Source organism: Geotrypetes seraphini, chromosome 6 (genome assembly GCF_902459505.1).
Source record: "Geotrypetes seraphini chromosome 6, aGeoSer1.1, whole genome shotgun sequence".
In the NCBI taxonomy this organism is placed as follows: Eukaryota; Metazoa; Chordata; class Amphibia; order Gymnophiona; family Dermophiidae; genus Geotrypetes; species Geotrypetes seraphini.
Window position 1 is genome coordinate 110,707,956 of NC_047089.1, and position 12,491 is coordinate 110,720,446.

The following is a 12,491-nucleotide window of genomic DNA, read 5'->3' on the forward strand; positions in this document are numbered from 1 at the left end:
GCTGGCCGGGTTTGTCGCCGGGCAACTTTTTTCGCGTTGCCATAGTGATTGCTGCGACTTCACACACCTCACCAACCCCCGGGAACAAAAATTTGCGCCGTTTTCACACCGAAATGATAGTTATTTCGCCGGCCCGAACAGGAGCTCTCAGTTCAAGCTCCCATCCGTGGCGATGACGTCACTTCCTCTTCTGGTTGTGTTTTCTTACTGAATAGATTAGTCTCAGGACTGTGTTTTGTACTGTTTGTAGTTGTTTTATCATTATTGCAGGGCAGGGTAGATATAAGATGTTGCAGTAGTCAAGGAGACCTAGGACTAGGGACTGGACTATGAGCTTCAATTGTTTTCTGTCAAATAATTTTCAGACTTGCTTTAGGTCAGGGGTAGGCAATTCCGGTCCTCGAGAGATTAGTCTCAGGGCTGTGCTTTGTACTGTTTATAGTTGTTTTATCATTGTTGCGGGGCAGGGGAGATAGAGGATGTTGCAGTAGTCAAAGAGACCTATGACTAGGAACTGAACCATGAGTTGGAATTGTTTTCTGTCAAAGAATTTTCAAACTTGCCTTAAGTTTCTCATAACCGCAAATTATTTCTGTTTTGTTTGTTTATTTGTGGTTGCATGGTGCAGCATCTGTCTATCGTCATTCCCAGAAGTTTTAGAGTGGGTTGAATGGGGTATGTGATTGAGTTTATTACTAGGTTTGTTATGGTTTGGGTTTTACTTTTTTCGAGAAGTATGAATTTTGTTTTGGCTGGGTTCAGTTTTAGTTTGTGGTCTTTCTAGAGTTCTGTGTAGAATGTCTGTTATGGTAGGCGCTGGCTGATCAAAAGGAATGGTGATGTTATCTGCATAGCTATAGGAGGTTAAGCCTATTTTGTCTAGGTAGGTGCCGAGGGATGCAATGTAGAGATTGAAGAGTGTTGGGGATAATGGCAATCCTTGGAGTACGTTGGTCTCAGGCGCTAGTCTCTGTTTCTTTTGTCTTCTCTTAACTCACCTGCCAGGGTCTCCTAACCATTTTACATTTCTTCTTTCTCCATGCTCACCATCCATCTTCTATCTAGAAACATAGAAAATAACGGCAGATAAAGGCCATAGCCCATCAGGTCTGCCCACTCTACTGACCCACCCCCAAGTCTACTATCCTAGGGATCCCATTCCTGGTGACAGGTTCCCTTGGCTTAACCCTCTAAGGGATCCCACATGGGCATCCCATTTGCTCTTAAATTCTTGCACGATGTTTGCCTCGATCACCTGCACTGGGAGCTCGTTCCAAGGATCAACCACTCTCTCAGTGAAGAAATATTTCCTGGTGTTGCCATGAAATTTCCCGCCCCTGAGTTTGAGCGGATAACCTCTTGTGGCTGAGGGTCCTTTGAGAAAGAGAATCTCTTCTTCCATCTCGATACGGCCGGTAATATACTTAAATGTCTCGATCATGTCTCCTCTCTCCCTACGTTCCTTGAGTGAGTACAGCCGCAAATTTTTCAGCCTTTTCTCGTACGATAGATCCTTGAGCCCCGAGACCATCCTGATGGCCATCCGTTGCACCGACTCTACTCTCAGCACATCTTTTCGGTAGTGTGGCCTCCAGAATTGCACACAGTATTCCAAATGAGGTCTCACCATGGTTCTGTATAATGGCATTATGACTTCAGGCTTCCGGCTGACGAAACTCCTGCGGATGCAACCTAACAACTGTCTTGCCTTAGATGAAGCCTTCTCCACATGATCAGCAGTTTTCATGTCTGCGCTGATGATCACTCCCAAGTCTCATTCTGTTGAAGTTCTAGCTAAGGTCTGTGTATGTATTGTTCCCCATGTTCAGCATCTCTCTTCTCTATGTCCCTTTCCTGTGCCCATCTCCCTGCCTTCATCATCTCACTAATCTGATCCCCTCCCCCAGTGTACCGTATCACTCCTATATATTTCTATGCCCCCGTCCAGCATCTTCCTTCTGCGTTCTTATTCTCCCCCATGTTTAGCCATCAATATACCCTCCCTTGTCTAGCATTACCCCTCTGTGTCCATATACCACCTCATGCAGCATTCTCCTTTTTGTCCCTGTTTCTATGCTCTCATCTACGCTCACTGTCTCCCCTCTTTTTGTATATCTCCCTGAGTCCAGCTTCTTCCCTCTCTTACTCCTTTACACCAATGTGTCTCTCACACTTTCTCTTTCCTTCCTCCGCTATGTTCAATATTTCACTCACTTCCTTCATCCCCTTGGTTCAACTTTTCTCTTTCCCTTCCCTTCTTGCTCTTCCTCCCTGAAGGTCCTGCAACTCTCTCCCTTCCCTCTAGCCCTTTCCTATGGGTCCAACACATCTATCCCCTCCCTTTAGTGCCCAGGTATGAGTCTGGCACCTTTCCCTTCCTTTCAGCTCCAGTCCACCCACCACATGGACTCAGTACCTTTTTCCCTTCCCCTCAATCCCTAGACCAGATCCAGCTGCTGTCTCCCTTCCCTTCAGCTCCAGCTGGTCTAGAAGCCCACCTCGTGAGTCCAGCAGCCTTTCTCCCTCCCTATTATGGGTCCAACAGCCCCCCTCATCGGAAGGAGGGACTCGGCTGGAAGAGCAGTCCTGTGTGTGATGTTGCTTCTTCATTGATGAAGCTTCTAAGAGGCTGGTAGGCCCATCCCAGGAGGCACAAAGGGGCCAACCCAGGGGAGTCATAGGGTTTTTTATTTTGGCCGTTTTTGACCAGCAATCAGGAGCGAGGAAGGGAGGATGTGAGGAGGGGGGGTTGTTGGACCCACATTAGAGAGGGAAGGGGCTGCTGGACTCACAATCGTGAGGATGGCTGCTAGACCCATGATCACAAGGGGGGCTACTGGCCAGGACGGGTGGGAAGGGAGGTAACTCGCAGCAGATCTTTTACTGTGGGGACAAGACCATTTACCGCTCTTCAGGGTGGTAAAAAAGCCTTGTCCCCATACCTGCGGCAAACAGCCAATTTTTTTCTCACGTTCCTGTGAGTTAGCCGCGGCTTACTTTGGGAAACAGTCGCCGTGTCATTCTCTAATCTAGCAAAAGGGATTCTGTATTATGGTGACTTCTGAAACCAGATTGCTGAAAGTGGAAAATTTTATTATCTTCCACGTATTCCATGAGCTGCCCCAAGACAGGTTTTCCTAAAGTCTTTGCCAATACTTTGCCTACCATCCCCTCTTTCCCTTTTTTTCCCTCACTCTAGTCTTTCTGTCTCGCTTCCCTCTTGTCCTCTTTCTAAGCTCAAACTCTCCCCTCTAGTCTGTATACCACCCCCTTCCTGCCCCTACGAACTTCCCCTTTTCTCTTCCATTTGTTTGCTCTTGTCATTCTAAGACCCAACCATACTATGTATTTCATTCTCTGTGTGCCACTGCCCTTCTTTCTTTCTCTACTGCCCTCTAAACTTCCCTCTGCCTCTGACCAATGGCCAGGCAAATAAAATAAGAGGCATTAACTTAATAATAGGTCTCATCTGTTCTATGATGATAGCTTAGCCTGATTTTAACAGGCAGCAGCATAGACACAGACTAGAGCACTAAAGCTTAGAAGTATTATGTATAAATTTATTTTGCTAAACAGCAATATCAAGCAAAATGTTCAAAACAGTTTAAAATAAAAATTAATTAATAAAATATATGGGACAGAGACAAAAGGGGTGGGCAGGTAAATTACGAGGACTAAGTTATAATCCAGTAATAATAAACACTATCTGAAAAGCAGATACATGAGGAAGACTTTGCTGGATACTGTGAACACGACTATCACCCATCATGCCAAGGTAAGTGCCCCATTCAGGAATGTTGGAATGCCTGTTGGAAATAATAAGGTTTTACTGCTGATTTCAGTTTGGGAGGGACAATTCAAATCAGATGTGGATTGGAAGACCATTCCAGATTGTACGAGCTAGAACACTGAAGCAGAGTTGATATGTATTTTCAAAACTGATTTACCTGACTGATAGAAAGACAAACAAGGTTTGTCTGCATGAATGAAGGGACCTGCTAGGTAAGCAAGGAATAAGACTGTCAAATAGAAACCGATATTGACCAGAGTAATGTACCTGATGAACATCAGTATTGATTTTAAATGGGATACAAAAAGAGATAGGGAACCAGGTTCAGATTTCAATAGAGGGGAAACATGATCATATTTTTTTTTTCAATATAAAGAAATTAAACTGCAGTATTTTGAATTATTTGTAATCTGCAAGTGTGGCTAAGATTTATTCCATTGTCAGGCATCTCTCCATTACCCCCTTCTGTTCCTGGATCCAACATCTCCCTCTTTGTCCCTTCCACCTCTTGTATATCACTTCCTCCCTCTCATCTAACATCTGTCTCTCCCTCCCCTGCATCTCTTCCCCTCCCTCCATGCAGCATTCTCTCCTTTCCACTACAATATTCAACATTCCTGTTTCTTTCCCACTGTCCATTCTCTCTCTCTCTCTCTCTCCCCCCCCCCATCTTGTGCCCTGGGTCAAACATCTGTACCCCCCATGAAGAATCTCTTATTTCTTCCCATCCATCATTATGTGAAACATTTCTTCCTCTCTCCCTGTGCAGTCTCTCTTCCTCCCCACCGCCCCTATGTCCCACATTTCTCTTTCTCCCCTCTCCATGCATCTTTCACGCCCCTCAATCCCATATACAAGATTTCTCCCTTTCTCACCCTTCACTTCTTTGTTGCATCTCTCCCTTCCTCTCCTCCATACTATGTCAACACTCCTTCTTTTTCTCTCCCCTCTTTCCCCCCATGTGCAGCATCTTTTCTTCCTTCCCTTCCCTCCCCCACTGACAATTTTCCCTCCCTAAGGCCTTGCTTCAATGGATCATGGTAGCAATTTCCACTAACCCGGAAGCCTCTCCACAGTAGAGGACAGACTTCTGGGTTGGCGGCAAGCAACATGTGTGAATTGCTGCTGCTACTGCCGCAACCCATTGAAACAACACCCACTATTGAGGAAGAAGGTTCTGTGCATGACTGTGAAATTCTGAAGAAATTCTGTTACACAGTATTTCACCAGAAACAAATAGTGTCTTTCAGGCTTGCATACACAAAGAAAGACAGCATCACAGCTGAGGATTCAATGAAGCCCTTGAGAACACTGATCACAAGCCATACTAAGGTTGTTTTGACATTCTTATGCCTATGGAGGGGGGAAAAAAACTTTCAGGGTCTTTTTGAGACACCATCAGTTCTCTTATTCCTTTGCTCTAGTAGTCTCTTTCTTTCTTTTAATCCTCTGCTATGTTCCCAACATTTTCCTATTCTCAACCCCTCCAGTCAATCATTCTCTTCCTCAACCCAACCCAGTCAATCATTTCCTAGCTAATCAGCAACATTTTCAATTTCAGCAACATCTTCAATTTCACCTTCTTGTTATTGCTACCCCAGTGATGTCTTTACTGCCAGAATGGCCATTTCCTTCAGTTGAGCACTGTGTAGCTGTCAGTGAGTTTAAACAATACAGTATCTAAACTCTAGTGCTAGTCTCACAGTCTTGAGTCTCAAAAAACTAGGACCAACACATGATCTGAATAAAAGAGACATGATACCTGGCACCAGAGATTTGTTGAGTCCTGTTTTCAAAAAGAAACCTAAAAATAAGTAATATTGCTTAAATTTTTATTAAAACAAATAATGCACATGAAAAGAACCCCTCCCCCCCCCCCCAATATATTGCCTACCTGCCACAAAATTATGTTTGGGTTTCTCTGCTGAGGTAAAGGCACACTGTCAACAAGTTCAGCAGGAGTTGTAGTTTTGTACTGGATCTGTAATATTTAACTTCTGCAAACCTGTTTATTTAACTTACATGTCCATTAATGTTAATTTGTTAACAAAGAATGTCTGATATGATGCAAGCAGCAGGCTCTGATTATCACAGGAAAGGCTTTCCTCAGCATTTTCCATGAGAATATATGATAAGCAGTACAGCTAAGGTTGCCCAACTAACAACACAGGACCCAATATTCAACCAGTAGTAGTTAATGTTTAAGGCGCTGACCACTGCAGACAGTATATGACTCAAATATTCAATGCTGGGTCTAATCCAAAAACCAGCACTCAATATCCAGACTTTTGCATGGCTGCTGAAAGTTTCCAGGAATAGGCCAATACTCAGACAGGTGCCCATGTAACTAAAGGTAGAAAAAGGAGATTAGGTTCTTACCTTGCTAATATCTTTTCCAGTAGATAGGTGTGTCATTCTGGACAAGCAAGTTATCTCCCCCAGGCCATGAGTCTCTGCAGAAGGAAACTACTCCGGATTTTTTCTGTAACCCTCCTACTTCACTGAGAGCTCTACTTCCACCTAGTTAGTCCCCAAGCAAGCAAGAGCTCTACCAAAAGTAGGTGAATCATCCCCAACAAATCTGTTCTACTCAAATAAGATATAAGCTAAGAATAATCCAACAACAACAATATTGCAAACAGAAGCATCAGTGGAGCTCAGGTTAATCACCCCTACAGACACTAGAAATATACTATTCTTCATAACCCAAAGGACTGACATCCAAGCTACAGACTTGGAGAAAAACAATCAGAATGAGACAGTAGGCAGGCAGTTTTTTCCTTTTGATGTCTCTGATTGGAGGATATGTGAATGGTATCTGGGTTCTCCTGTGTCTGGTTGTGGTAGTTTGGATTAGGCGTTGTTCAAGTAGGCTGGGCTGTCACCATTTATGGATTTAAATAATACAATAGAATTTAAATAGTATTCTTGCTTGAATTGGGAGCCAGTGTAAGTTGAGGTATGCCTCGGTGATGTGGTTGTGTTTTCTTACTGAATAGATTAGTCTCAGGACTGTGTTTTGTACTGTTTGTAGTTGTTTATCATTATTGCGGGGCAGGGTAGATATAAGATGATGACAAGGCGGGCATCCAGAATGACACCTATCTACTGGAAAAGATATTAGCAAGGTAAGAAACTAATCTCTTTTTCCAGTACAATAGGTGTGTCATTTTGGACTAGCGGGATGAACAAAAACAGTCCAGAAAACTAGGGCTGGATGACTGTGTCCTTACTGAGTCCTTACTCGCTGCCATATCCACTCTGTAAAACTTAGCAAACGTGTGTAGAATGGACCAAGTTGCCACCCTACAATGCTCCAGTGGAGAGCTCATCCTAGCTTTGGTCCACGACAAAGCCACACTTCTGGTCAAATGCACCTTAACAGAAACAAAGGACAGTTTCCCACAAACAGTGTATACTTATGAAATGGTCCCATGGATCCACCTGGAAATCATGGCCTTGGAAGCTGGCACACCTCATTTAGCTGGATGAATCAGCACAAAAAGATGGTCAGAGAGCCTAAACTTGATAGTGACCTCCAGATATCGAAGAAGAACTCTTCTCATATCCAACTTCTTCAAAATCCGGACCTGTTTCTTGGAACCTATGAACTAGAACACTGGCAATCAGACTTCCTGATTGATATGAAAAACTGAAACCCTTTCGGTAGGAAGGAAGGAATAGTGTACAAAGAGACTCCAGTGTCAGATAATTTAAGGAAAGGCTCCCTACAAGAAAGAGCCTGGAGTTCCGAGAATCATTTTGCCGAGGTCACAGCTACCAGGAAAACTGTCTTTCTTGAGCATCAAATCCATCAGTGAAACCTCCTTCAGTGGCTTGAACGGAGCTTGGCTGAGACCCCTCAGAACTATGTTTAGATCCCATGAAGGGAACGGGACTTTGTCTGGAGTTCTGATGCGCAGTGCATTCTTCAAAAATCTGGCTATGTCTGAATGAGGCACCAGAGTAGATCTGCGTTCCCGAGCCCTGAAACAAGACAGTTCTGTGACTTGGACTCGAAGGGAAGCCACAGTGACTAACTTTTCAAGGCCGGCTTGGAGGAAAGCCATCACCACAGAAATCAGAGCTGAAAACGACTCCACATGTTCATGGGTGCACCAGTGTTGGAAAATCTTTAGCATATGCTGAGACTTTGCATTCTAACTCTTCATGTTCAAGAGCCATGCCATAAGAGCAAAGCGATCTGATTCTTCAATGAACACTGGAAAGAAGATCTGGATTCACTTGTAGCCTGAGAACGGGCTATGGCCCTATGGCCAACAATACCCCCTTGCCCTTATGCTCATGTAGTTCCATTAAGGCTTTGAGAAGATTCATGGAGATACCTGCTGGTATCTTCTGAGAACAAAACCTACTTGATCTGTATGTATGATGTCAGGGAGAAAAACATTCAACCTGCTCACCATGATAGCTGCTAATAGTTTAGCATTCTGGTCTAACACCAAAATAGGTCTATAAAAGTCTACCTGTTCAGGATCCTTTCCGGGTTTAGGTAGAAGCACCACATGAGCCATATTCCTAGACATTGAGTGAGGCGATGCCAACAAATCTTGAAAACACCTACTCAGTAGTATGTTATAGTATGTCATAGTATGTCATAGTATAGTATGTTATAGTATAGTATAGTATGTTATAGTATGTTATAGTATGTTATAGTATAGTACAGTATGTTATAGTATGTTATAGTAGGTTATAGTATGTTATAGTATGTTATAGTATAGTACAGTATGTTATAGTATGTTATGTTATGTTATGGTATAGTATAGTATAGTATAGTATGTTATGTTATGTTATGTTATGGTATAGTATAGTATAGTATAGTATAGTATGTTATGTTATAGTATAGTATGTTATGTTATGTTATAGTATAGTATAGTATAGTATAGTATGTTATGTTATGTTATCTTATCATATCTTATGTTATGGTATAGTATAGTATAGTATGTTATGTTATAGTATAGTATGTTATAGTATAGTATGTTACAGAATAGTATAGTACGTTATAGTATGTTATAGTATAGTATAGTATGTTATAGTATGGTATAGTATAGTATAGTATAGTATGTTATAGTATAGTATGTTATGTTATGTTATGTTATAGTATAGTATAGTATAGTACAGTATAGTATAGTATAGTATGTTATGTTATGTTATGTTATAGTATAGCTATGTTATAGTATAGTATAGTATAGCATAGTATAGTATAGTATGTTATAGTATGTTATAGTATGTTATAGTATAGTACAGTATGTTATAGTATGTTATAGTATAGTACAGTATGTTATAGTATGTCATAGTATAGTACAGTATGTTATAGTATAGTTATAGTATGTTATAGTATGTTATAGTATAGTATAGCATAGTATAGTATAGTATTTTATGTTATAGTATGCTATAGTATAGTACAGTATGTTATAGTATAGTATGTTATGTTATGTTATGTTATGGTATAGTATAGTATAGTATACTATAGTATAGTATAGTATAGTATAGTATGTTATGTTATGTTATCTTATCTTATGTTATGGTATAGTTTAGTATAGTATAGTATGTTATAGTATGTTATAGTATAGTATAACATAGTATAGTATAGTATGTTATGTTATGTTATGTTATAGTATAGTATAGTATAGTACAGTATAGTATAGTATGTTATGTTATGTTATAGTATAGCTATGTTATAGTATGTTATAGTATGTTATAGTATAGCATAGTATAGTATAGTATGTTATAGTATGTTATAGTATAGTACAGTATGTTATAGTATGTTATAGTATAGTACAGTATGTTATAGTATGTCATAGTATGTCATAGTATAGTACAGTATGTTATAGTATAGTTATAGTATGTTATAGTATAGTATAGCATAGTATAGTATAGTATGCTATAGTATAGTATGTTATGTTATGTTATGGTATAGTATAGTATAGTATGTTATGTTATGGTATAGTATAGTATAGTATGTTATGTTATGTTATGTTATCTTATGTTATGGTATAGTTTAGTATAGTATAGTATGTTATAGTATGTTATAGTATAGTATAACATAGTATAGTATAGTATGTTATGTTATAGTATAGTATGTTACAGTATAGTATAGTATGTTATAGGTACAAGGGGGGGGTATTATGTTTTTCCAAAAAAAAGGTACAAGGGGGGGTATTATAGCAACGGCAGTGGCCTATGTCAATTGCCAGGGAGATACCAGCAGCAAATTTTCTAGCTCAGGGCAGGAGTCGACATCGTTCAGGCTGACTTCCTCAGAAGACAGCCCTTGGTTCAGGGTGAATGGGTGCTGGCTCCAGAGGAGTGCTGAATCATTGTGCGGGGCTGGGGTCAGTCCGACTTCAACCTCATGGCCATGGTAAAATACATGGAAGCAGCTCAATTTTTCAGTTGAAGGTCCAAGCTCAGAAGAGAGGACTTCGATGCTCTGATGTAGCCATGGCCTCAGGAAATCCTCCTGTGTGTCTTTCCTCCTTGGCCCATGATCTGAGTCTTATGATGGATTGCTGATCCTCTGGGCTGTGTCGTTCTGGTGGCTCAAGACTGGCCTCGCAGGCCATGATATGCAAATCTTATGTGTCTTTGCTAGGGTTGAGGTCTTCTGTCGAGCATTCATCCTGACCTTCTTCCGCAGGATTCAGTCTGTGAGGAGTACCTGGGTTGCTTTGTTCTTACGACATGGCTCTGAGTGTGCAGTTTTAGACCACAGGGGCTCATTGGATGTGGTCCTTGGCACTCTTTTGTCTAAGTCATTGGCTGCTATATCTGCTTCCACTATGGTGTGGCAAACTTTGCAGCACTGGTGCTCTCAAGACCAAACAGATCCGTAATCCACTCCCTTTCGCTGATACTGGTCTTTCTCCAAGGTGGTCTTGATCAAGGCCTCTCTGCATTATCCATTTGGGTCCATGTAGCTGGGTACTCTTATTTTCATTCCTGAGGTCGTCCTTCATCTTTGGCCCTGACGTGGCCTGATTTCTGACAAGACTCTTCACATTGGACCACTGATTTCTCTACTGTTTCCTTTCTGGGACCTCACCCTGGTGCTGTATAGTCTTTCCAAGACTTTCTTTGAGCTCTTTCAGGATGCTTCCCTCTTGGCCTTGACACTCCAGATGTTTTTATTTTGATTTCTGTTCCATCAGCGAGCCGTGTCTCCCGACTTCAGGCTTTTTCTTGCAATGCAATGCAGTGAGAGATTAGAGAAACTGGGTCTCTTCTCCTTTGAAAAGAGGAGACTGAGAGGGAACATGATCGAAACATTCAAGATAATGAAGGGAATAGACTTGGTAGATAAGGACAGGTTGTTCACCCTCTCCAAGGTAGAGAGAACGCGAGGGCACTCTCTAAAGTTAAAAGGGGACAGATTCCGTACAAATGTAAGGAAGTTCCTCTTCACCCAGACAGTGGTAGAAAACTGGAACGCTCTTCCGGAGGCTGTTATATGAAAAAAAACCCTCCAGGGATTCAAGACAAAGTTAGACAAGTTCCTGCTGAACCACAACATACGCAGGTATGGCTAGTCTCAGTTAGGGCACTGGTCTTTGACCTAAGGGCTGCCGTGTGAATGGACTGCTGGGCACAATGGACCACTGGTCTGACCCAGCAGCGGCAATTCTTATGTTCTTAACCGTTCCTCTGAATCTCAGAGACTGGGATTTCCTTGCGCATGGTTTCCATGTTGATTAGGAACTACGTGTGCTTGTATAATATGTTATAGTATGTTATGTTATGTTATGTTATAGTATAGTATAGTATAGTATAGTATAGTATGTTATGTTATAGTATAGTATAGTATAGTATAGTATAGTATGTTATGTTATGTTATATATGTTATGTTATAGTATAGTATGTTATGTTATGTTATAGTATAGTATAGTATAGTATGTTATGTTATGTTATAGTATAGTATAATATATATGTTATGTTATAGTATGTTATAGTATGTTACAGTATGTTATAGTATAATATAGCATAGTATAGTATAGTATGTTATGTTATAGTATAGTATGTTACAGTATAGTATAGTATGTTATAGTATGTTATAGTATAGTATGTTACAGTATAGTATAGTATGTTATAGTATGTTATAGTATAGTATGTTATAGTATGTTATAGTATAGTATGTTATAGTATGGTATAGTATAGTATGGTATGGTATGGTATGGTATAGTATAGTATGTTATGTTATGTTATGTTATGTTATGTTATAGTATGTTATAGTATGTTATAGTATAGTATAGTATAGTATAGTATAGTATGTTATGTTATAGTATAGTATGTTACAGTATAGTATAGTATATTATAGTATGTTATAGTATAGTATAGTATGTTATAGTATGTTATAGTATAGTATGGTATAGTATAGTATAGTATGGTATGGTATGTTATGTTATGTTATAGTATGGTATGGTATAGCATAGTATAGTATGTTATAGTATGTTATAGTATGTTATAGTATAGTATAGTATGTTATGTTATAGTATAGTACAGTATGCTATAGTATGTTATAGTATGTTACAGTATAGTATAGTATGTTATGTTATGTTATGGTATAGTATAGTATGTTATGGTATGGTATGGTATGGTATAGTATAGTATAGTATGTTATGGTATGGTATGTTATAGTATGTTATAGTATGGTATAGTATAGTATAGTATAATATAGTATGGT

General features: G+C 40.2%; 1 protein-coding gene across 7 annotated transcripts in view; it reads right to left on the bottom strand.

Annotated features, from left to right (window-relative positions):
• The window catches only part of RGN (regucalcin), a 677,053-nt gene that overhangs the window by 607,072 nt on the left and 57,490 nt on the right, over window positions 1-12,491 (bottom strand). The window contains exon 1 of one of the 7 annotated variants that reach the window (XM_033948728.1): window positions 5,685-5,757. The exons of 2 other annotated variants lie outside the window; for them this stretch is intronic. Coding sequence is in view for 3 of the 5 variants with exons in the window: in XM_033948733.1 (XP_033804624.1) it covers window positions 999-1,019 (21 nt within the window). In the remaining 2 variants the exon portion in view is untranslated. Of the gene's footprint in view, window positions 1-998; window positions 1,060-5,552; window positions 5,573-5,684; window positions 5,758-12,491 lie in introns of those variants that run through there. 4 more of the 7 variants (XM_033948731.1, XM_033948733.1, XM_033948732.1 and 1 more) reach the window with 4 other exon arrangements.